This window comes from Cydia amplana, chromosome 1 (assembly GCF_948474715.1).
Source record: "Cydia amplana chromosome 1, ilCydAmpl1.1, whole genome shotgun sequence".
Classification (NCBI taxonomy): Eukaryota; Metazoa; Arthropoda; class Insecta; order Lepidoptera; family Tortricidae; genus Cydia; species Cydia amplana.
In genome coordinates, this window is record NC_086069.1 from 12,894,529 (window position 1) to 12,920,787 (window position 26,259).

The window sequence follows — 26,259 nt, forward strand, 5'->3', positions numbered from 1 at the left end:
AAAAATATATGATGTACATTACCATGTAAACTTCCACCGAAAATTGGTTTGAACGAGATCTAGCAAGTAGTTTTTTTTTAATACGTCATAAATCGCCTAAATACGGAACCCTTCATGGGCGAGTCCGACTTGCACTTGGCCGCTTTTTACATGTAATGTTTTTGATGGGATCTCATCTCTTTTTGTAGGCAGTCCTTCTTTTCGGGTACTCATACCCATACTATGTATACACATATCATAACTAAACATATCTTCATTCATACTCACATCGTAGTGTACCTTTACTTTACCTACTATTTGTAGGAACTGCAACAGTAACTTTGTAATATCATATATTTATATGGGATTACAAACTTACTTATGCAGTTCTTAGATCTTTAAAACGTGACTGATATTGCAATATTTTTAGGTTTACCCTTTATGTGGCCATTAAACCCTAACTCTGTACCAAATTTCAGCTCTCTGAGATTATGGGAAGTACTAATTCTATTCTGATGATCATGAGTGAATGAATGAGTGTCATAAATGCGAAACTTTGCTTTCGCTTAACTTCGGAACTAAATGACCTACAGACTTGAAATTTTGGATTTTAAGTATGTGATTATAGCTTACTGGATGACGAAAATTTCTGCGTTCTGGTCTTATCCAGAGGTTCTCAAATAGGGGCCTGAAAATGCGGCGAAATGGTTCCAGTAAAGGATGGTACGGCAGTGTTTGCTTCGCGCTCGACTTCGCGAAATAAAGCCGCCTTCTAATGTCAACTGCTCAATATTTCTAAAGCATGGCCATGAACACAAATTGAACATCAAAGTATCTGAGGGTGCAGGAGAACATAATTAATAGGTGATTAGATCTTTAAGCATTAGTCAACCACTTCAAATAGTTTTAAATGGAGGGAGTTCACGCTTTAAAACTCTGTCATTCAAAAATAATATTTATAAGTCTAGCAAAAATATTTGTTTTCCGTATTGTTTACACATTGTTTTATAAGTGCATTAAATATTTTTGAGCATTGAACACCACTCAAAAGTTTCTATTAATCGGGTGTAGGTATATATAGGTTTCTTTTTGATGAGTGTGCCGTCGGATTGTATGAAACAAAAATTTTCTCCTTCATGGCACTTATGTGCGCATTTGTGGTCGACATGTCTGAAACTCGTTTCAGGACCATACATTGCCCTATTGTATGAGGATAGTCAATTAGTGTGGGATAACTTCTAGAGATGTTGATTCATAAGCCGTAACTTGGTTATTATAAAATCTTGAGTAAACAAAGGTACTATCTATTAAACTTATTTAAGCTTAGGATATCATTAGCCTTGCTACATCGCTTATCGACAAATAAGAATGAAAAATATGAATAAATTATAATATAATTTAGATATATATTTGAAGTGTGATTTATGTGTAAGCATTTTTGAATTCGGTGACGCAAATTGATTTCAGTGCCTGCACATGATTTCGGTGTTTTTTAAATCTCAAATATCATAAAAACTATAAGGTTCTAATGGAGGCCTCCACTACCAATATTTTTTATATTAAGGCTAGATTTTAGGAAATAAAGTCGCGTATCAAATAAGTGAAAAAAAAAAATTCGGCACCGAAGTCAGGCACCCAACGTCATCTCTGAGAATCGCCCATTACGATACGTCAATTTTACCTTCAATAGAACCTAAAAACAAGGCCCCGGGCTAGCAACCCTCGCACGCGCAGTTAGCAGCAGGCACTTGTCAAGACGGGCCCTTAATTGATTGGGCTCGTTAACTTGCCCGTTTATGGCAGGTCGAGCTGTAAAAATATGGAACAGTAGGCATTACGGAGTGTGGGGAGTGTGATGTAGCTATATATTTTGCTAGGTTACTGACTCAAAGTTATAGGAACCACTATAGTTATATCTACCAGCTGAAGTAGCACAGGAGTGGCGCGACAGTATAACGCCCATGAAATAGACTAACCATCTTTTTCTACATATATTTATTAGAGTGGGATGGGTTGATACAGTCGCGCACCTTCTGTGCTAGCTGTAGCAGTAATACTCCAGTCATTGAACACTCCACTTTTTTTATTTATCTATTATTAATTATTTCCATTTAGTTAGTATGCTGAATAAAATAATTAATAATAGATAAATTATGTAGTGAATTCGATACAAATTGATTCTAAACAGAATCCTACAAAATAACGTTGTGTTTACGGGCTTAAATGTGTAAATATATATAACAAATATATTTATTAAATAGTATTTTTATTAAGAAAAGACATGTTTATTTAGGTACTACATATTTGTTTCTAGCAAAGAGTCATTGTTTCTAGCAACTTAGAACATCCTAGGCCCGCCATACCTAAAATTTGTTAAATTGTCCCGCAAATGTTTGATAAAAAACACATCTATTTAAAAACGTCATACGTCAAACAACAATGACATGTCACAATAGCACACGTCATGGACGACACCACCAAAAAACCGTCATTTATAAAAAATCCCAGCATTCAACGCGTATAATTTTTCGCTAATTCTTCAAAAACCACATGTCGACAGCCCTAAACGATCATGCACAGATGTGTCCCCAGCTTAACATGAGAAAATGAGACAAACATAGAAAAGGTGACCAAGTGCAAAAGGGACGTGAGACGTGAAAGAATCAATCATACGTTTCCATAGTTAAGTCTCGGGTAAGATTGCACTAGGGTGCGTGGGATTGTGGATTTGAGCTGTAATATAATTTTATTTTTGCATTGATATTCAGGAAGGGTTTGTAAACAAATCGGTTGAATATTCGCGCGGCTCGCCACATGTGGCCAGACTGGGGGTTTGCTGAAAATTGGGCAACTTAATACCCGTAATACTTAATTTTACATTATACGTCTATTGTGCTTAAATCAATTGTGAATTTTTATTAATCATAAATTATTCGTTTTTATTGTACTTACAACATTTATAACATTTATTTTTTATTTCATCTTTGAAAGCCCTTGCTACACGGTCGCCGACAAGCCTTCTAACCGTCTGACCTTGGTCTGTCCTTGGTCAGTTTTGGTCAAATTTTGTTGTAAACAACTGTCTACACGGTCCGGGACGGACCAAGGCCACGCGGTCTGGGGGCTTGTCGGTGACCGTGTAGCAAGGGCTTTAGTATTAACAATGTTTGTTTTTATATACCGAACTTCTTAGGTCCTTTAAGTTTATATACATATAATATAGTCTGGCAAGTCAACTTTGTCAGCAGAAAAAGGCGGCTAATTTTAAAACTGAAGGCGCGAAGAGTTGGAATCCCAATTTTGAATTCCGCGCCATTTTCTACCTACTGACAAAATTGGCTTGATTAAGTGTATTTGTTAAGTTAATAAAGTAAACTAAAGACTTTAACTCAGCTGTTATAAAGTAGGTCCCTAGATAACTAAAGTGCTATTTATACACTTACTAGACAATAATAAAAATAGCAGTAAATTTCCAAAAAAACATTTGCAGTATGCATTCATGTCTCATCCATCAAGAAACAACGTGCGAGGGCGTACGGACATGCAGTATTTAATAATAGTATTAGCAATATGGCAACATTGGCAACATATTGACCGCAGCCGTATTATATCCATATTAGCATTACAATATGCTTCCCTATGGGCTCTGCTCGTACCATGTTCCGTGTTATGTTCTAGTCACGAATGATGAATTGCCCGCAGTACGATAACTTCATAGCAGTCTTCAGTGCATAGTATGCTAGACCCAAATATAGTAGAATGGGATGACTACTTGTGAAATTACAAAATGCAGTTTTCTAAAATTGTTTTTCCACCCTGATATACCACGAATTATGACTAGGTACATATTTAGGTCGAATTAGCTTAATTTTATCATATAGCCATAAAGATTTCAATATACCTCGATATGTACATTACAGAAAATATGATGTTAAATACATAATTACATAACAGCTGATGGTTGCGACAGATGGTCGAGGGATACGATTAGTTGCGGTCTTATTGTTATGCCCGATTTGTACCTACTGGGTTTAATATTGTGTTAATATTAAATGAAAGGATATACATAATAGGTACCTATTGGCAAATACATTGTAAAAACTTAATGGCATATCGTGACGATCTTGCAAGGCCACAGCGACTGTGTTTACAAATATTGTTTTAAATTATGTTTGTTTAAATATATAATAATGTCGTAAATATATTTTCAATTATTTTAAACTATTTTAGGTAAGCCTTACATGTCAAACTACGAATCGCATAAATCTACCCAAGTAGGATGGTTAAATTAGACGACATTTTCAATTACTAAATATAGGTAATTCTAAGTTGTCTAAGTTAAAATTAATTACTTGATGGTTTTCCTGCCGAGCAACCTAGATTTACTGAAAGGAAATGAATTGTAACAAAAGGATTGACTTACCAACAGTCCTCGAAATCAATCAGCCCGGCTGGATTCAATTGATGAGACTCGATTACCCCGCTATTGTCATCGGCTCAATCGATTGATTTCCCAAACCGGGGCAATCAACTATCATTGCAGCGTACTTTCAACCTAAACACCATTGTAATAGAGCTGCCATCACATCATACTATGGCATGGTGATATCGAGTAATTATTACACTGCATTTTGACCCTTATAAATAGTACATTGAGTTGGTTTCTTCATTGAGAACAGTTATAGGGAAAGCAGAAGAGTGTAAAAGTGATTTCGTCAGTGTGTATGTGATTGGATTTTGTTTTTGGAAGGACTATCGATGTCGCGTTTGTTAACGCTATCAATTTATCCTAACTCGCCACGCATTGTGCAACCACTTGATATGGTTTATAATTTATATGGAAGCTATTGCTATTACTGTATATGCGTATGCGTGTGTGTGTGTGTGTGTGTGTGTGTGTGTGTATGCGTTCTGGTATGTGTGTTTAGTTAGGATTCCTGTTGAGTCACCTAAACAGTGCAAACATGTAATATATCCGATTTCGTTTTTTTTTTCTTGCAATGCATAAAGAGATGTCATTTTTTATAGATATCTCTACGTTCTTATAAGTGTAAGGGGACAGCTCCATCAGATACTGATAGCAAAGATACCTGAGCCTGTACCATGAATCACAGACAGTGTCAAAACTGACATATACTACGCTATCGAGAACGTAATTTACTTTCTATACATCTCGCTCGCACTAATATGCGAGTAAGAGCGAGATGTATAGAAAGTAAATTACGGTCTCGATGGCGTTTATGTCAGTGCCAAACTGGTGGTAGCCGCACTGACACTAAATCATAAATCATAACTCGGTAGTCCAGATGCATACCTGCGTTGTCAGCACTTTATGATACAAAGCCTACTAAATAACCTAAACACTGAATAATATTTTTTTTGTCAGTACATTATTTTTCTATTATATTATGACTCGTAAAGCCATACTGCATCGCACTTAAATTAAGTATGAACAAAATACAATGAAATATTTCGTTGACATATGGATTTCATGCCATTATCACACACTCGTGTTCGACATGCCCCGACAAACTAATAACTGCGGTGCCTATCGTTTATCTATTCGTACAGGTGGGCCAGCGCCATATGTGCGCCTTGTAGACATGCCTATGATTAAATTCCTAACGCGGATCTCACCCTGTCATGACAAACTGAATCAATTATTTAATATTTTCGTTATAAAACCGTAAATATAAAGGAATAGGCAACACATTTTTAGTCAGCAAATATAAGTGTGCACTTGAACTTTCCATGTCATTTCTATGACTTTTCTTTGACAGCATTCTCATATTAGGTAGGTAGGTACCATCGCCCACACTGTTAACTGTACATCGGTGGACCTTATGCCTTTTGTAATAAGATCCAGCGATGTACAGTTACGAGTGTTGCTATTTGTACCTAAATATGATGGCAGTTGGTTTCACTTTTCACAAAAAAACAACATATGTTTATATGATATGTATTAATATTTCGTAATATTGTTAGGTAACTCTTAAATCATCTTAATATGTATTATATTACGAACGTATTTAAGTACCTATGATAAATTCCAACATAGTGTAACATGTTAGAATAAAATAAATATAATGTCTATCGTTGTCTAGCGCTATATTACAAGCTTTCCCAAATAGTCGCACGTTATACAGAATAGATCCCTTACGCCTAATGACGTCACAGAGATAAGACAAACGACAGTTTAAACTCATGTAGATGACTCCGATACCTCTAGCCCTCGCTCGCACTTATAGTTGGGCCCACTACCCTCTCGCTCCAGGGGAAGCACCATATTAAATTATCATGATGGATGACGCAGTAATTTAATTTTAATGTGTTTTGATATTTTATGAATGCTTAATCGCGTTACGGATTTTTTTGTGATAATTTAAAACGCCATTTAAATATAATTTGCGAGTGTCGTTGAGATTTAGGGCGAGATATTTCTTATTTTTAATGCAGCTGTTACTTTGTACTGAGAAATAGTGTATTAAGTCTAATAGCGTAGTGTAGTCACTTAAATACTTATAATAAATTAAGTTAAACTGATTGATTAAACAGATCAATAACTACCCTATTTCAATTTGTGTCGGGAGTAGTTTAATTAACCCCTCATTTCCCAGGACCTCTCAAATCCATACAATTCCGACTCCTATTGGAGCCACTGGGAACTGAGAGGTTAAACGCTAACATCCCAAAAATTGATTTAAAAAATATATAATGGAATGGAATTCAAAATTATACAGAAAATAAAAGTTATATTTTCTGTATAATATTCAATTGCCGTTCCATTTCAATAAGAGTAGGTTAAGTAGTTACATAAAGCGACTTGGCTCATAAAATTGTCTACTACCTACAGATACATGGGTAAACAGTTAATGGACGTATCATATTTGACACAGAGAATATCTCACTATCAACCGCACCATAAATGATTCACGCTCTAATATTGGCTCACCGACCTGACTCGCTGGGTCGCTGGTCCTAAACTTATTCGCCCTGATATACAGCTACAGCCCCATAACCTTCTTATTGCGCGTCATAATTCCTTCTCCTACTCAAAATGCAAATCATTTCAGTTATCATCTTTATGGTGCAGTAAAAAATTGAAATCGTTTTGTGTCTGTCATGTTTCTCACATTGATACGATATTATTAATTTTTATCTGTGGTGTTATTATAGTGCGTTACTCTTTAGGGGTGTTTTAAAATGCGGTTTATTTTTGATTTTATTGCGTTATGGTGTTATTGCAAAATATGCAGACATAATACAAATTAAAATATGCAATGATAACAAGTACCTAACTTATTTTTCCCACGAATGGCCACGTTTATAATTAGATTGGTTTGAGTTGGAATAGAATAGGTACCATAATAAATATGTAGCAAGGAAACAAAATCTCCTTTATATCAAAAGTACTTGATAGTCAAACATGGCAACTAAATTTACTTGTGGTCAACATTTCTGTGTTTTTTCGATAAAACAAAAGTAAATAAAAAAAGGAACTTGAAATGCTTAATTAATGGCTACAAAATATAGTGTAGCCTCGATAACTATAAATCTCTGTCTAAATTATGAAGTGCATCATTTACACACGTTATGCAAATTCGCGCGCCGTTTAATGCGTTATTACGTTAAGTACGTCTTTTAGCGCAGTGTCATCGTCATTAAGGGTCTTGAGTAGACCCACAGTCATTAAATGCGTTTTTTAATATACCTCCCAATAAGCTAAAATCAAGTTTCGGATAGATTTATGACTAAAACTTGACCTATATAAGGGTTATGTGCACAAAATTCAATACATACTTACTAGGAGGTTAAGTGGACTCAGTATTAATAACAACTCGTCACATTGAAATTGATTTGAGTGAAAAGTGGCATTTTATCGACGAGCTGCGGTCACGAACTATTAAAAAAGTGAAGTTACGTCCCAAGATATTCGTATCTATACCTACTACATTGTTGGTTCAATGTGTTGATAATGGTGCTATGTGTTGGTATGGTGTCTAGGTACTTGTTTAGTGACGAAGGCAAAGTAGTGCGATAAGTACTTACCTACAGAAATATTGGCGGTCTGATACCCAATTGACATTTTAGGCTCTATAACGGTCATTAGTCGCTACACAATAATCCTTTGTATCGCTAAACGCTAAACGTATCGCAGATCATCTCCATTCACAAATTGCGCTAAAAACCATACCATGGGGAAGACGGTTTACCATTACCACCTGTCCTTTAGCCAGCCAAAATTCAACTTTGTTACCATGAGTCAAGAGCGGTTGGATATGTTAATATTTGTTTGTATTTTTCAATTCCCCTATACACTTATGCCAACTTTTACGTGCTATGTGTTAGCTCTTAATGCATTGAGAAAGAGTCCATTACTGCTTGATGGATGTATGAAATAAATCGGTCAGACGAGTGTCCGGGTGTCATAGCTCATTTGACATTCGATAAATTAATCCCAAGGGAGATGCAGGGGGTTCTGTGTTTACACATGTGTTGCACTGATGCAATTAATTCTAAGCAATTGTTTATTTTATTAAGTTAATATGGAGGATTATTAAGTGGGATATTATACGGAATAGGTTTAATCGGCTTTGTATAATAGGTAGCTGCAGAAAAAACATTAGACGAATAATGGCTTACAGTCGCCAACCAATTGTACATAAGTCATTTAATGCATTTAGGTATACATATTATTAATAATCGAATCGGACCTGCAATTCAGTTTCATTTTCTTCTTATATTAATACCTATATTACTTGACATTACTTATAAAATTCAGTTTAGATATATGTATTTAGATCAAGTTTTTAATTCCTAAAATAAGTTACAATAAATAAAACATGATGATATTCGTCAAACTATTGTGTTGTCACTATGATCGTGATTCCTATACCTAGCTATATGTATGTATGTAAGTACAGAGAACTTCGAAATATCCTACAAATTCGCCTTCATAGAATTAAAAAAACCTAACAAGTGCGAGTCTGACTCGCCCACCGAGGGCTCCGTACTTTTTAGTACATATTTGTTGTTATAGCGGCAACAGAAATTTAATACATATTCAGTGAAAAAATTACAACTGCCTAGCTATCACTAACAGACAGACGGACAGTGGAGTCTTAGTAATAGAGTCCCGTTTTTACGCTTTCGGTACGGAACCCTATAAAAAGGTGCAAAATATAAACATATCTTAGACGTACTGTAATGTCGATGACTGATCATTTTATTGACACTGCAGTGCATCCCGCGAGCGCAAATGTAACGGCATCCATTCATCGCGTTACTTCCAGTCAACTACCCGGCGAAGCATCATGGCCCTTCGGATTATTGACAGTAAATGGTTAAGTCAGTTAATGTGAATAATAGTAATAAATTTTATGATATGCCGTTGAACCAAATTAAATGCATTGCAAGCTAACTTTAATTGATGTACACCGTAGGTACTGGAAGATGAAACGGGAATTTTGTAGGCAGGCACCTTATTTACGACAATAATGATACCAGTAGCCTTACCACAACTGCTTTAGCAGTGTTAAATGGACATATTCGATCGTCTGCGTAGGTAACTTACTTCCTACTTAAATATACATCTAGCTCGCACCAAATATGCGAGTACGAGCGAGATGCATTGAATGCATACTTGCGACTGCATTGAAAATAAGTTACGCACACGCGAGCGTATATGTCAGTGTCAAACTGGTGGTAGCCGTACTTGACGGGATGTCTAACAAGACATATTTTCTTGAGCAAGAAGGTGGTGATTACCTCTTGCTTACCCTTTCGAACAAAAAAACCTCGCGAGCTTATTCGAGAATAAACTACAAAATTAAAAATGTGTTATTTTTCTAATTACTTAACTGAACAGAGTCAGAGTAGGGCCGAGTAGCATAGGTGGTCAAGTAGGGCTGCTAATTTAAAATTCTACCTTCTACCCACCTTATTATCGGCGTGAGACAAACGTCTCACTCAGATTTTTGATTTTCCAAACGCATAAAGCCACGCTCTACTTCGCACTACTAACACGCACCCTCTAAATGGTAAGTATCACTTAGTATAATGCGATTTGTACCCTCACAAGGGAGACTTGTTACTGCGAGTTTGTGACGTTTAGCTATGGATGACGATTTTAATTATATTTGATGGTTGACGTTGTACTTACATTTGATTTGGCTTTGAAGTATATTTATATGATGAGTTATTTTTAAGATATCTGATTATTATTTTTTATTTTATGCCTATTATTTCTAAGAGATTTGTTGGCCGCGGTTCGATTGAGTTGCAGTTGAGAGTACTTAACGCAAGGAATGTTATTTGTTGCCTACTTGCAACAGTCAAGGTGACAGTCCATTTCCAACCGCAGCTGCACTACTGTTCATTTTACTACGGAAATTGACAGTAACACCGACGCGTTCAGTACCAGTAGTGCAGCTGCGGTCAGAAATGGAATGTTACCCTTAGAGGCGCGCAGCAAAATAGTAACTTCGCTGATTGTAAATAAGACTAGTTTCAACCTCAACAATAATTTGCTATAAGAATCGTTGTAACTTCCGTTTAACATGTAAGTATGTTGTTGTTAGAAACTAGTATTCAATTAGATATATATTATGTACTTAATTATAACACGAAGCTGAGCAAGAAACAAACATTCACTATCTATATTTACTTACTTTAATAATTGACAATAGTATACAGATTATACTTAAGCAGATTCTATTGTGAGTTACACAACTACATATATTATTGGTCCAATTTTACCATTTTTAAACTAATATTTAAAGTAAGTAATACTACAATAATACTGTTCCATTAATTTAACTTTTTGATTATTTCATTGTATGTTCATTTATCAAACCGACCCCACTCTCCGTTACACTGCAGCGCCCTCTGCCGCTCTAAATACGCGTGACCGCAGCGTTTAGAACCCTAACCTATAGTTTAGCACGTCAACTAGTGGGGTAAATGCCTTCACATTGGGCCTTGACTGTTACGTAGTCGATAACTGCAATACATACTACCAGTATTTTAACTTGTCACGAATGAGTTACGTATTTATCAAACACAAGTATCTATTTTTTGAAAATATTATACAAAAGATAAATGGGATTCACAGCTATATAACAAAAAAGAATTCGTGTATTCTATTCTATATTATATTTTTACTCCTGAAACACAGGGTATCCTAGTTCAGCCACATGTAAACCATCACTATTTTTAATTCTTTGTTTTATATGAATGTAACCACGAATGATGTGTTTTTAAATAAATTATGTTTATGTTTTAATACTTGGTACTTTCGGTACCAAATATTGAAGTAAGTAACCCCGCTAATTGCAGTATGACTGATACCCAAGGAAGTATTTTTATGCATAGCACCACGAAAAAGAAACATTTTAGTCGACTTCTGAAATGTTGTTTCATCAAAGAAAATCAACCCATGGATCTTGTAGAAACTAAACTCATATGATTTATATTAATGAAATCGACCAGTTACTTACAATACTGTTTTTAATAATTTAACCGTGCTATTCCTAACCAGCGGGGAACAGGGTAAACATGTCGGTTTGGAGCCCTTACAGGCTGTAGGGTAAGAGCGACAGTTTCGTCCCTAACATCAGTCGCTAGCGTAAACGCTCCATTTAGCGTCACTTTAGGGTCACACCCTAATTAGTTCAGAATAAAAACGAGCCTTTATCGTCGCGCGTTATTCGCCTAATTGATAGATGCTCGTATATTTTTAACTAAAGTCCTTTGGGATCATTTGACTTCATGTAGATAAATTTAGAAAACGAGTTTTCATTAAACTTGAATTGAAAAGTTTGAATTCATATTAATTTAAACAAAAGATAAAAGGCACGAAACTTTAAATAAATTAGTGTCGTCTATACTTACTGAAATTGTAATTAGTATTCATTTTCCAACTTATTGAAAAGTCGGCTTGATTTCAATTAAGTAAATTTTATTACTGATTTCATTTTAACAATATCGTGAAAAACTCAATTAAGAATTTATAGATTTGAATTTTAAAATTTATAATTCTGAATATGAAACACAAAATGGTAGCTAACTTAATAAGCTGCATAAATCAGTAGAATATGTACTTACATACTTGCCGTTAAATTTAAAACTAAACAAATGTTAGCATGCCAAATATCGCCTTCATAGCTTTATCAGAAGAAAAAAATAGTTCAACGTAACCACAACTTTTGGTGGAATGCCCCATTGCCAAAAGCTATCCATTAGGTTTGGAAACAAACATGCATGCTCTTTTTTACCATATTCCGTTCAGACACGACACACCCAATAGATATCTGTACACACTGCAATAGAGCAACTGCGCCACGGTTAATCCCGTTTGACTGTGCCGCGCGCCGCTAAGTGATTGACTTTTCAATCTCTGTAATCGGATTACAGGCCGGTTAATTGTGCATGTACATGTGCATGCAGCATGGCGGATCGTCACTGTGTTTGGACTTAATTAGATTTAACATCGGCAGTCTATAGCTGACTTTATGAAGAAAATATTTATTACTACAGACTGTGATACTACGGTAAGAGAAAACTGAAATGATTTGCAAATTGCTGGCGTTCGCTTAGTTTGCGGAATAAACTACCAACATAAGTGGGACAAGTAAGCTAGTAACCAATCAATTAGGTATGTGAACTTAGGTTTGCCCTTGCATTAAAGTTAGCCGCGTTGAACTGTAAAATGTGTTACGTAGAGTGTTAAAAGTCAATATGCCAAGACTTGTGACTCAGTAATTTTCTCCAGTATGTGTATGCGGCCCACTGAATGTGACTAATACTTATGTGCTTTCTTAAAACCGTATGTACTGTGCGGATTACCCCTTAAACATAAAACCATCTGATAAATATTCTTTCCGCTTGTCCACTGGTCTTCTCTTTACCCCAGGTACCCACAGGCCCACATAGTTAGATAAAGCTGATAAAATGCCTCACCTTGACTTGCGACTCCGTCATGCCAAGCGCGTACGCAAGCTTGGCCCGCTCGGGCCCCGCCAAGTACTTGGTCTGCTCGAACGTCTTCTCCAGGGCGAAGATCTGTTGCCCGCTGAACGTGGGTCGCGTGTGTTTCTTCTTGCCGTCCTTGTCCATCCCGCCTTGTGCGCACGCGCTCAGTGCGCCGTTGCTCACTGGAACAAGATTAAGGATAGATTAAATCACTAGAGGCGCATCCTAATTTAACCTTTTAATCGCCGTAGACTGATTAAGACATAAAAAATCTGGCTCATTTCACTGCTGCGCTGTCTGATAAATAAGACAAAACTTCGTGTAACTTCGTACACCCCGGCGACACGAGCACGCTCGATGACGTATTCTATGGCGGTTAAAAGGTTAAAAGCATGATCTTGTTTTTATATTACTCTCAGGGCATTACAGATGTGAATTTAAATATTGGCACGAATAATAAGCACTGAGACTGATTATGATCAAGATCATATTTTTTTGTCGATCAAGATAAAGTTTTGATGTCGACTTATTATTTCTTATCTAATATTATTTACGCGAATTTAAATACATTTAGCACCACTGTATTCCTAGTCAGATTTATACATACAATTAAGTAGGTTTATAGAGCATTGGACGTTTGCCAGTGTAATTGGTTAAACGGGAAAATGAACAATGCATAAAAACTTATTTATTATACTGAATATAATTTGAGAACATATGAAAAAGACTCGAAATCCGGAAGGAATGTCATTGGAAAACTGAAATTTGCCTAAAAAGTATTAATTTGTTTTTCAGGTAATCTTTAAGATAAATTAAACGATAATGTGACATTTAGGTATAGCTACTAAAATTGTCATAAAACGGCTGACACTGTCACCTTCTTTTGTTATCACAAGGTATTCGCAAACATCGCGCCGCATTAATCTTAACCTAGGACCTAGACCATCAAATCATTAAGATATTTATGACAATTAATGACTAACCAACAGTTATAGGTAGGTATATTTGTTGTTGCATTTATCATTTTCATTGTCCCCAGACCCAACTCAAAAATTAAAAACTCAACTGGAAAAGGGAAATAAAAGGCTCATGAAACCGCGCGGTCGACGCTCGGAACATTCTGATGAAGCGCGTCCCGCGGGAGGGGTGGCTGATAAAAACGTGGTAGCGTCAGAATAAAGGGCTATATGGAATATACAATACTAGTCAACTAATGACCAGCCAGGCTTCGCACTGGTTAACAAATTATATATAAACCTTCCTCTTGAATCACTCTCTCTATTAAAAAGCGGCCAAGTGCGAGTCGGACTCGCCCATGAAGGGTTCCGTATTTAGGCGATTTATGACGTATAAAAAAAACTACTTACTAGATCTCGTTCAAACCAATTTTCGGTGGAAGTTTACATGGTAATGTACATCATATATTTTTTTTAGTTTTATCATTCTCTTATTTTAGAAGTTACAGGGGGGGGACACACATTTTACCACTTTGGAAGTGTCTCTCGCGCAAACTATTCAGTTTAGAAAAAAATGATATTAGAAACCTCAATATCATTTTTGAAGACCTATCCATAGATACCCCACACGTATGGGTTTGATGAAAAAAATTTTTTTGAGTTTCATTTCGAAGTAGGGTTGCCAACTATTTTTTGGTGGAATATAGTATTTTCCAGAATAAGTCATCAAAAATATAGTACTTTTAAAAAAAATATAGTACTTTTAGATAAAATACTAAACATAAGTGTATTATACGTTTAATCGGAAATATAGTATTTATATATATTTTTCCAAAAGTATATAGCACAGAGAGCCAAAATATAGTACAATACTATATAATATAGTACGGTTGGCAACCATAGTTCGAAGTATGGGGAACCCCAAAAATTTATTGTTTTTTTTTCTATTTTTGTGTGAAAATCTTAATGCGGTTCACAGAATACATCTACTTACCAAGTTTCAACAGTATAGTTCTTATAGTTTCGGAGAAAAGTGGCTGTGACATACGGACGGACAGACAGACGGACAGACAGACAGACAGACAGACAGACAGACATGACGAATCTATAAGGGTTCCGTTTTTTGCCATTTGGCTACGGAACCCTAAAAAACTGCATCAAAATCCGTTGCGTTGCGTGGTTTTAAAGATCTAAGCATACATAAGGGACATACAGACAGCGGGAAGACCTTTACTAGACAGACTAATTCTAATAATTGATAGACCATTTGGCACACCTATTGCCTGAAATTAGGATTGAATATGGCAACAATTGGGGCAATGTCAAACACTAGAACATTAACGTTACCGTACCGTTAGCGCAGATCGAGATAAACAGTAACAAAGCATGTTATCATCTTGGGAATGCTTTCTGACTGAAATACGGACAGAGTTATTTCGTAATTAAAATTATAAATAAATAAATAAATAAATAAATAAATATTATAGGACATTATTACACAAATTGACTAAGCCCCACGGTAAGCTCAAGAAAGCTTGTGTTGTGGGTACTCAGACAACGATATATATAATATACAAATACTTAAATACATAGAAAACAACCATGATTCAGGAACAAATATCTGTGCTCATCACACAAGTAAATGCCCTTACTGGGATTCGAACCCAGGACCGCGGCTTCACAGGCAGGGTCACTACCCACTAGGCCAGACCGGTCGTCAAAATGATATTGAATGACTTTTTGATCATAGGTAATGAAGCTCAAGTAATGCGTGTCTTAGCCTTAACTAAAGCTGCTTTTAAAGAAGCTTTGTAACGTAGTACCTATGTTGCTAATACCTAGTAATACGTAGTCACACATTTTTAAAATAATATCTAATAATAAAATAAGTATTCGCCCCATATTTTCATCTAAATCTCCCTCTAAAGATATCAGTATCTCGCTCCAGCAAAAACGTCAAATTAAACGACCTACATGATCAAATTAAAGCGAGAGCGAAATCATTATTAACATTGCCATTTCATCAAAATAAACACAATCACGTTATAAATAATTCGGTTAAGCACTTAATTATATGAAACAGGGACTTATGGCGCTTTTGTCGACGGTACCAACAATAAATAAAGCGGAATTGAATTGAACGTTTGCGACTGTACCGAATGTACCGCGGGGCGGGATGCGCGACTGTACTTGCGGATTTGATAGTGAAGTGAATATGCCCGATTTGAGCTTGAACATTTAGTTGTAACGATTCGCTAATAAGTGCTTACTTGTATGTATGTAGTTGCAATCCTATTTATTTATTCTTTACCTAGTAAATAACGCTTACTACTGTTCAGAGTAGCATTTAATTATTTGATTCAGTTAGAATGATTACAAGAAGAACTAAGTATGAACTGTATCAACTGTATGTAGTAATTACCTAAAACGTATTTTGTTGTTAAATATAATATATGTATATCACATTCGTATAAAATGTATATTGATAGAATATTATTGATGGCACACCTCCGTAGATTAGAAGATACAGCTTCAGGAAAACAATTGATCAAAGATAGAATATGCTGTTAGGCCTATTCAGACAATATTCAATTTTTTTTGGTTTTTTTTTATCGTATGGCATTTATTTTACACTGTTCATTCATGCATAGTTACATAGTTTATAATCTAAATCTACATTTTTCCAAGTAAGTAATGGCTGCTCTCGTTATGGTCTTAAAGTCTTCCACTGGGCCATCGTACTTTGTTAGTGGGCACTCCAGAACGATATGTTGAACGGTTTGCTTAGGGCATCCGCTTTCGCAGGATTCTTGGTCGCTCCAACCCCACTTTTTCCGAAGGTGGGCACAGTGGCCAATTCCTGGTCTCAGGCGGTTGAGCATGCACCAGGCAGGTGGCGTGATTCATTAAAGCCAGGCGCGCCAGTTTTGTTATCAAATGGTCATGGAAATCATCGTTCAGCTGTCAACAATGGCAGATCGTATCCATAACCGTTTGATAACAAAAAATAATATCTGAATAGGCCTCCCTGTTATTAAAAAGGATTGGAAAATTCATCAAGCACATTTAAAAAAAAATCTTAATTACAATAGTAGGATCGTTGTTATAGAAGTGCTACATACTCGTCTACCTGGAAATTTTATCTAAGAGGACAATTTGAATGATGCTGTTCCTAGGAGGCTAGCCTTACGCACATAAGGTAAACGTACTAGTGCTCGACATGCTAATGCCCAATAGATGACACCCTGTTGTTACCTCTATTGACAATAATGACTTAAGTTTCAAGATTATATGTAGGTACTAGGACCGCGTCGAGCACCAGTACGTTTACCTTAAACACAAAGATGCACGCAAAGAAAGATCGAGACGACGCAAAAGACGCAAAAAATATTGTAAATAATTGTATATACCCTGTACCCGTACTTATAACTGTATTTGCATGTACATGTACTTAACGCAAATAAATGAAATGAAATGAAATGAAATCAACGAGCCTTGATATTTTTATTTTAGGTACTTTAATGTTGCATAAAATGATATTAATATTACGGGCGACTTTCAGAAGTCCGGGTTGTTCATTAATATTAATCCGGGTTGTTTTCCGAGGTAGCGTAATTTATTACCGCCCCATTATATGTATCATCGCTGGTTTTATTGCGGCACATATTTTCAGAATTATTTACGGGCTGAATATTTACCTATGTAATTTAATTAAGTAGTTAAGAAAATACTATGTATGTATGCTCCACCCTTTATAAATAGTAGGTACCTTCTGACAAAATGTATTGCATGAATACCGTTTGTATCTTAATGACAATAAATCTTGTTTGTATATTGTATGTATGTATGTAGTGTATGTATATTTAAGTTATATTAAGGTTTAAATAGTCGAAGGTAATAATGCATACCTAATACCTATGTAAACACTCTATGTAAAACAACTACCTAAGCAATATTTGTACCTGAGTGAATATCTTACATATAAATGAAAGACCTCCGACGATTCTCGATTAGCAAGTAATTACAAGAACCGTCAGGGAGATCCCATTGGAAACTACATCGATTCCTGCACCACATTGCGCCAAACCCCCATTTACTATAGTTCCACAGCAAACTAAACTCTATCTCCGTGTATTACAGTCTCAATAAGCACGGCAGTGGCTTCACCAACATATTAAGTCCTAATGCGAAACTGGTTCGGTGTGAACAAATGAGTTTCAACTTTATAGAGAAGATGATAGGGTAGGATTTAGTTTATGCGGTTTCTGTTAGGTTGGTTGATTTCATTTGGTCGTTGTTTGTGCTACGTCTGTTTGACAATATTTAGTATGGCTAACTGCGCGCCTGCTAATGTGAACTATTTATTTATTAAGGCAGTAAATACGTTTGAAACGTAAGTTGTCGGGCTTGTGTCACGCTAACTGAGCACACTGCGTTACAGAAAATTAGATTGCATTGAAATCATAATAGCAACATCATGATAACGTGTAACGGGAATAAACAACACAATGACGTAGGAAAAATATAAAAAGCCAGAGAAGTTATAAAAACTACAACACAAATTCTTCATGGTAAAATCAATAGATACGAGTATGTACATATTGGTATTTACGTTATCGTAAAATCAAGTGATGCTATTGTCGGTATTTCAAATTATGTGGTTTTGTTGTACGTACTTACGTATACTTTATACATAATATCACTGATATGGTCAATGGTTTTCTGTCATCCATCCCTCTTCAGTCACATACAATAACTTTATATTGTCGCTTTTTATTTAAATAATGTTTATGCTACGCATTGTGTCGAAGTTCCAACAGTGCCTAGTGCCATTTAAGCATCTAACATGCCACTAGCGTTGCGAAAAAAACTAGGCATCTAACTAATAACTGTTCCACCCTCTCCATTGGAAACTACTTTTCCCTGGTGGTCAATACCGACGTCCAACTTGCTCCAGCTGTACTAGTTATACTCGTACTCGCACGGAGCTGCCGGCGTAGTTTTTCCGCCATGCTGCCCATGCATAATGCATGCTGTTAATATTGCACCACTATTCGGGGTTATGAGAGTGGGTGTTAGGAGTTTTAAAACTATATTGTTTTATCAAACTGGACGCTGGGTGGTATATATGTATCGTGTTATATAAAACACATGCATTATTGCACTTGTTAGGAATAAATGAAAGAATAACTGTCAATGAATATTCACACGCTTTGAATTTTGTCAGTTGATGGTATTCTGAGCGTATTTTTTACCTAAAAGCAATATAATCAATTAATCTTAAATAGGTACTTACAATATTGTATCTGCCCCAGATGTGAATCTGGAGAAAGGATAAGAAAAAAAATTGTAGTATTATTCGATCAATTTATATATTTAAAACAAAAGCTTAAATTAATAAGACAGCACTTAAAAATGAAAAAAAATACAACATAATGATATTTTAAATAAAGCTGTACACCATTAAATCCGCATGTAACTGAAACACCTAATCAAACCCTTGCACTTGTAATACCCGAAATCTCCACGACCCTTTCGAGTTGCGAAATTATTCCAGTCACGTCTGTACCGCAATAAAACCTCTTCGGATACAAGCTGCAACAGCATTCGCGGCAACGTTACAACAAATTACAATTATTGCAATGGCTACCATTATTTCAATTGCTACAATTATTGCAATAAGCGAGGTGACGGCCGGGGAATTTTGTGTTCTAATAATAGTCTGCTGAATAAGCTTTCGAAGCTAAGCGCTACGCTTGGTTCTACGCCGCGCTGTAGCCCGTAGCAGGTTAAATGAACACAAGGCCCGATTCGGATTTTGTACTAGACATCTATTAGATATCTTTTAGACATCGCCAAGATACGATAACGATATGTTTAAGATCTAACCTGTCAAATTTGTCATTTCCGCGATTCTAGAGATACTCTTGAACTATTTCCACAAAATATAACTTAAGAGATCTAATACACATCTAATAGATATCTAACACGATCTATCGTAAAAGTGCCATTGGTTGCCCGAATTGCGCTCCAAAAGAGAACTAGTTGAAATCTAAACTATAACGTATCTAGAATGGATCTAGTACGTGTCGTCTATTGTGAATATCTTGAAGTTCGAATACGGCAGACATTGAGTGCCGAGAACCCGCTCGTCGGGTTCTCTGTTCGTAGTCGCTTTCCTCTGCAAAGCGGGAAAACGCTGGGATTGGCTACGACAACGCTGGCAGTCATTGTGTTGAAATATTCAGCTAAAAAATAATCATTTGATATACATAGGTACACCTACATCAAAAGCGCATTATTAATATTTTAATTTAAAACAATGGAATTAAAAAGGTTGCATTTACAATAACGTAGTTCTATCAAAGCATACCGTTCCATCAACCCCTTTCCCCCCTAGGTAACGAGGAGCGAACGGTGGGGAGACGTTAACTCGTGTAGAGGGCGAGGGTATGTACTTTTATTATGTGGCTCAAGTAGGTACTAACTTATATAGGTGCTTAAAATGTAGATTCTTACGCGTTGTCACTGGGGCTGTGGGTTTGATGTTTTACTTGTCCGAACGAGGTAAGGATATTATAAAAGCTCTAGATAATACTCACAAGATTGTGATTCTGATAAAAAAAAGGTTTATCAATTTTACTCATGCATTACTATAATGGGAGAATAGTTTGCAAACCTACTTAATTACCATTTGAATGTTATATTAATTAAGTTGACTCCATAAAATAAATACACCTAACAAAATATAACGAATTTGAGTAAATTCATATGTATGATATTGATAAGGTTTCAGTACAATTTCCCTCAACACCATTAATAATTGATGTCTCATCACTGCCTTAGTTGTCTCATAGCTTCGAAAAAGTATTCTTCCCAAAAAATATATTAATTCAAATCTTGTATGTTTTATGTGTAGGTACCTACTTGTGCAACTGATTCCTATTATATCACAGACTGAAAATTGATTCCAACGTCACGTTTTACGATTTTAGAACGTTGCGATTGTGAAAAATTGCGACAGTCGTAAAACGTGACGGTGACAAAGACAATTGAATCATATAATAATAATAAGGTCTGGTGGGGCAAAACGGACATAGTATATATCTGTACATCAAGTATGAGAATTCCCTGCAAGTGATCCGCTTATTTATCTCTTATGACTTAATGTAATATTAAATTAGTAACTACAAGTACGATTTTATGCATTATTCATTAACCCACCATAAGAATTAATTAAAGTTTGCTACGTCAACTTTCCCTGCAATTGCCAACCCTATGTAAACCTCAAAGAATCTTGTTACATTTGTTCGCACTAATTACTGCGTAAAGTTCGCACATATCGCGAACTCGCGCGTCGCCGTTACGCGTTACGCCGCGTAGGGGAATTACAAGTGGCTTCATTTGACGCCGGAATTAAAACGCGTACGGTATAGAGCGCTAATAAGATGTAGAGAGTTAATGTTAAGAGTTCCCGAGTGGGGCAGTTTGTGAAATATAATCAGGATTATGTGCCAGAATTTAAATTACTCATGCCCTTGACACACGCATTACTTCAACGTAGAATGTTTCAGTGGAGTGTGAGGAAAGGCTTATTATAAAAGAGTATACGAATATTATGTTTTTTATTTGGCTTTATTTTTAAATACCGAATGACGATATTTTTGCCAATATTTAAACTACAGTGTCTACGAATCCATCTATGATATTTATTCACTTCCCGTTCATTCTACCTCGTTGCTGCAACCGTATTCGAAATTGGCGTAATTCATAGATCTATGTGACCATGTCTATGTAATACATATTGTAGTCGCCACCAGATATATCTTAGTAACTAAGGTGTTCACAAATATCTGAACAAAGTCACGTTCGCGTTAGTTTATATTCCGATATACACTAAAGTTAACGCGTACCTTTACTTTACCGCACCGATATATCTGATTGAAACCTAACTGTCCTTGGTATATTTCTCGCGTTATTCGCTCAGTTAGGGCGTGGCGTTATACTACGCTGAGATGCAACATTGTCACCGCCTAATTACAATATTAATATTGTAATAGGAAAGCGAAATTAGCTAGCATGTCGTACCTACAATGTAAGCAGATAAGCATCCGCCATATTGTCTGCGATGACGACACGCCGCATCCGTACGCGATACGTGTACTTACCTACTCGTACAACCTACAACACGCGGCGCGCAGGGTTGACACTAGTGAACTTCATTTGTAGAAGTAATTATTGGATTTAAAAAAAAGGTAAAAGAAACTACTTCAATGAGCTCTCAATTTTCTAAAAGGCTCTGGCACCGCTATTGGGCGGGTTGGCAACTCGCAGAAATTATTAATAATTATTTTATTCATTTTTAATTGGTGACCAATAGGAAAATTATGAATACTTATAGATATATTATATTTCATCAATAGACTTAAAATTATATAAATAAATACATATTGCTTAGTTTTTTTTAAAGAAAAATCTTCATTTGACCAGTGATGTAGCAACCCTGGAGGCTCGCATGCGAGCCCTCACCACACCTGTGAGGGTGTGTTATCAGTCGGTAGGGCGCGATGTTGTAAGACACTATTTTGTCTACAGTCGTACTTACATAGTGGTACAAATGTATCAATTTACTAATCTATACATATACACATGCAACTCATTTAGAAATTGTAAGCTACTAAATAAAATAAAACAACGGGATGCACTCAGGAAGTGCCGGCAGAAGTGAAAACTCAATGACTAGTGCAAAATGCACTATGTATAATTGGGGTTAACGCCATCTAGCGTTAGCGTTAATTACTTGAAACCCCTAAGCACATCACTGTTAGTACTCGAGTTATATTAATACCAGTTAGAGCGAAACTCACTAGATGGCATTTAAATCAATAAAGAAAAACTCAATGACATTACATGTAACAGTTTATCGATCAGGTCACGTGTCCGTCTTACGGTCACGTAATCGTCTTACGCTGTCTCGAGTTTAACATTTTTTCCCTACCTCAAAAAGTGCACAGCGCCGCTAAAGAAGATTTCACTTCAAAAATATTAACTGACTAATATGAAGGTAAGTACCTATATTATATTATAATTAGGTAGTTCATTGAGCAGTAAAAAGGGTAAAAGATTTAGCAACAAGAAATTGTATGCTATTAAGGTTCAACCTAAAAGAAGATTTGACAAAATTTATGTTCGTTGAATTTGTGTTTTTTTCTTACTCTTTTTTCGCTTTAAGGCTCCGTTAACGATTTTAGAGTCAAAATGTAAAATTGATAGATTTCGTTGTTGAAATTGTACACATTTTGTTGCGTAATATCTAAATAACAAGTATTGGTTTCTTTTAGCACGTCTTTTCATCTTGCCTTTTAATAATGAGGTCTCGAGCGTGCGTCACCGGCAATATATGACGAGAAGGGGCAGTTTTTAAAAAATCATCAAAAAATTATAATGGTAATTTATACAAAATGATGTATCAGAACAGTTTCAGGAAATGTTGTAGATTGTTTAAGTATCAAAATTACGTTGAAATTAAGTCGATTTTCACGAAAAAAAATCATTTGTTTTGAAGTAATTTCTGGTGACAATTGATTTCGTCTAACTTTCATTTACTCTTGTTCAATATCATATAACAAAAATGTAGTCTATGAAAGTTGGAGTACAGGATATGTGTAATACAAAATTACCATTTTTAGTAGTCCAAACTTTACGAAGTTTCCAAATAAGATCGACTAAATCAGTGCTTTGCGCGCGTTTACCTAAACGTCCATCAGAAAAAAAATCATTACTAATTTAGTGAGTCTGTTTTCAAAAACATGATCTGTACAAGTGCAAGATAAGAAGACGTGCTAATAGATACCAGGGCCCTTATTCGACATGTACAACTGTCAGATTTCGCGTCATTTGAAATTCAACTGCTGAAGTTCATTTGAAGTTCATCAAGTGCTGAAGTTCATTTGGTACAAACAATAATTTAACAAAAAACAACTTTGTTTTATTATTACTTTAAGGTTTATAATGGTTTGGTTTGGTTGTCACCTAACTGTGGATTGCTAATGTCAAATTTTGACAAGTAATGATTCCAAAGGTAGACTTGGTTCTCTATGACCTTCGGCACCATCTTGGAGTTTTTGACGTGCGAAAGGGTAATTTATAGCAAAGAGTAAAACTTTTTTTTTTCAGTACGTAAGTTTACATGAATTAATGACATCTTGTGAGCGATAGACCAACGAATGCGCTGTAGGCGATGCGGCGGCGAGTAGTGGAACTTACGTGACAATTTCCATCAATCAAAAAGGGACTACATTGCTGATGGTCGATAAAGGCTATTAATAATTGAATTTTAACAGCAAGAATGCCTTATTGACCAGCGATCTTTTTGTTGAACCCACACCTACACGTCAAATAATGCTTGCTCCACACATTCTCTTATAAACGCTCAAAATTGTAAAAAAAATTAAAGAATTTACTCATCACCTCTCTCAACTCAAGCTGCCTATTTCTAATCCACGTTAACAAACCACAAGTTGTACCTTAACACATTTCGTAAACCATATATTCAGAAAAGTCCGTATTTTATTTCTAAGTGGAACATGAATATAGCTGGTCAAGCAGATCTTGACAGTAAAAAAGGCGCGAAATTCAAATTTTCTATGGGACGATATCCCTTCGCGCCTACATTTTTCAAATTTGCCGCCTTTTCTACTGACAAGATCTGCTTGACCAGCTATAGCTTGTATTACCTTTTTGGCATAAAAATAATCTAAATTAGTCAAAATATTTTGACTAAATATTGCACTACTACTACCTACTATATAGGTACCTACCTTAGTAACTTGGTAACTTTGTGTCACCAACTATTTTGATGCTACCTACAAAGAGCATCAAAATAGTTGGTGACTGACAGGTCAGGCTCCGGTCTTGGTAAGTAATGTAGCCAAATACTGGTAAGTAATATAGTCATAAGACCTACTGTATTTGGCTATATTACTTACCAAGACCTAAAAGTACCTATTGTTTAATATGATGATGATTTTTAATTAAAGGAAATTAAATACATATATGTTATTCAACTACAAATAAAAAAATTAGATCTATACTTGGTCAACCAGAACTTGACAGTAGAAAAAGGCAGCAAATTTGAAAAATGTAGTTGTAGGCGCGAAGGGATATCGTCCCATAGAAAATTTGAATTTCGCGCCTTTTTTGACTGACAAGATTTGGTTGACCAGCTATATTTCAGTTTACACATTTTTTTTCGTTTAATTTTAATAAAACATTAAAGTTTTTAAGCATTAAACTTTATTTAATTTTCTTCACTATAGATTATTTTCTGATATTCAAGTAGGTATGGTGTTTCAGGTTGGTAACAGGAAATAAGAAAACCACGCTGGTGGTCCACATCTGTAAGTTTAAATATGAAACATGATAAAAACACTTAAATTAAAAACTTAATGTCTTCCCAGCTTTGCTCGAAAACATATAAAAACTCAAAAATGCGCGTTTTCCCAGATATAAAACCTAGCTAGATCGATTTTGCGCCCCCGAAAACCCCCATATAGCAAATTTCATCTAAATCGTTAGAGTCGTTCCCGAGATCCCCGAAATATATATACATATAAATAAATAAATAAATATACAAGAATTGCTCGTTTAAAGGTATAAGATATATATTATTAAAAACTTATAAATAAATTATTTGCCCTAAATCGTGGTAGTGACCTACCAAGTGCGGTAGGGTGCCCAGAAAGGCTGCAGGCTGACCGCTTGCCCCGCTGGATAACAATGCTGATCCGCATCATCAGAAGCATACAGATATAAAGCGCTTTGACAGCTCCTCATAGAGGCAACGCGCGCTAGGCCGCACGCCATAAATCTAAGCTAAAGTCTTAAATTCGAGATCATGAACATGAAATATTTGTTCGCTATAATAGTAAAATCATAGGTCTAATACCTATGATTTTAATATTATAGCGAAAAGTTAGCAGGAGACGGCCGTGCCGTGGTCGTGGTAGGTACAGCATGCGTGGACCAGACAAGCAAACCCTGAATTATTTACCTACCTATTTTACTATACCTTTGTTCACCATTGTGTTCACCTATGTATATTTACTCTTCTTTCCAAGATAATCATTTTTTTTTTCAAGATGTAACCCGTATAATCGGGCTGTATAATTTGCCTCAATTTTTTACACAATGTTGTATGTAATTTTAATTCGATAATTAATGATGTTTTACATATTTATCATATACTATTTTTCCAATTTTTCTTGTATATTACGTTGTTTATTTCGATTGACGTGTTTATTATTTTCGTTACTATGACAGCGGTTTTTTTTTGGCATTTAGCCAGTGTCAT

General features: G+C 35.6%; 1 protein-coding gene across 1 annotated transcript in view; it reads right to left on the bottom strand.

Moving 5' to 3' along the window:
* The window catches only part of LOC134648535 (homeobox protein Nkx-6.2), a 66,016-nt gene that overhangs the window by 29,290 nt on the left and 10,467 nt on the right, over positions 1–26,259 (bottom strand). Inside the window, exon 2 of the mRNA XM_063503060.1 lies at positions 12,940–13,133. Coding sequence (XP_063359130.1) covers positions 12,940–13,133 — 194 coding nt within the window. The remainder of the gene's footprint in view (positions 1–12,939; positions 13,134–26,259) is intronic.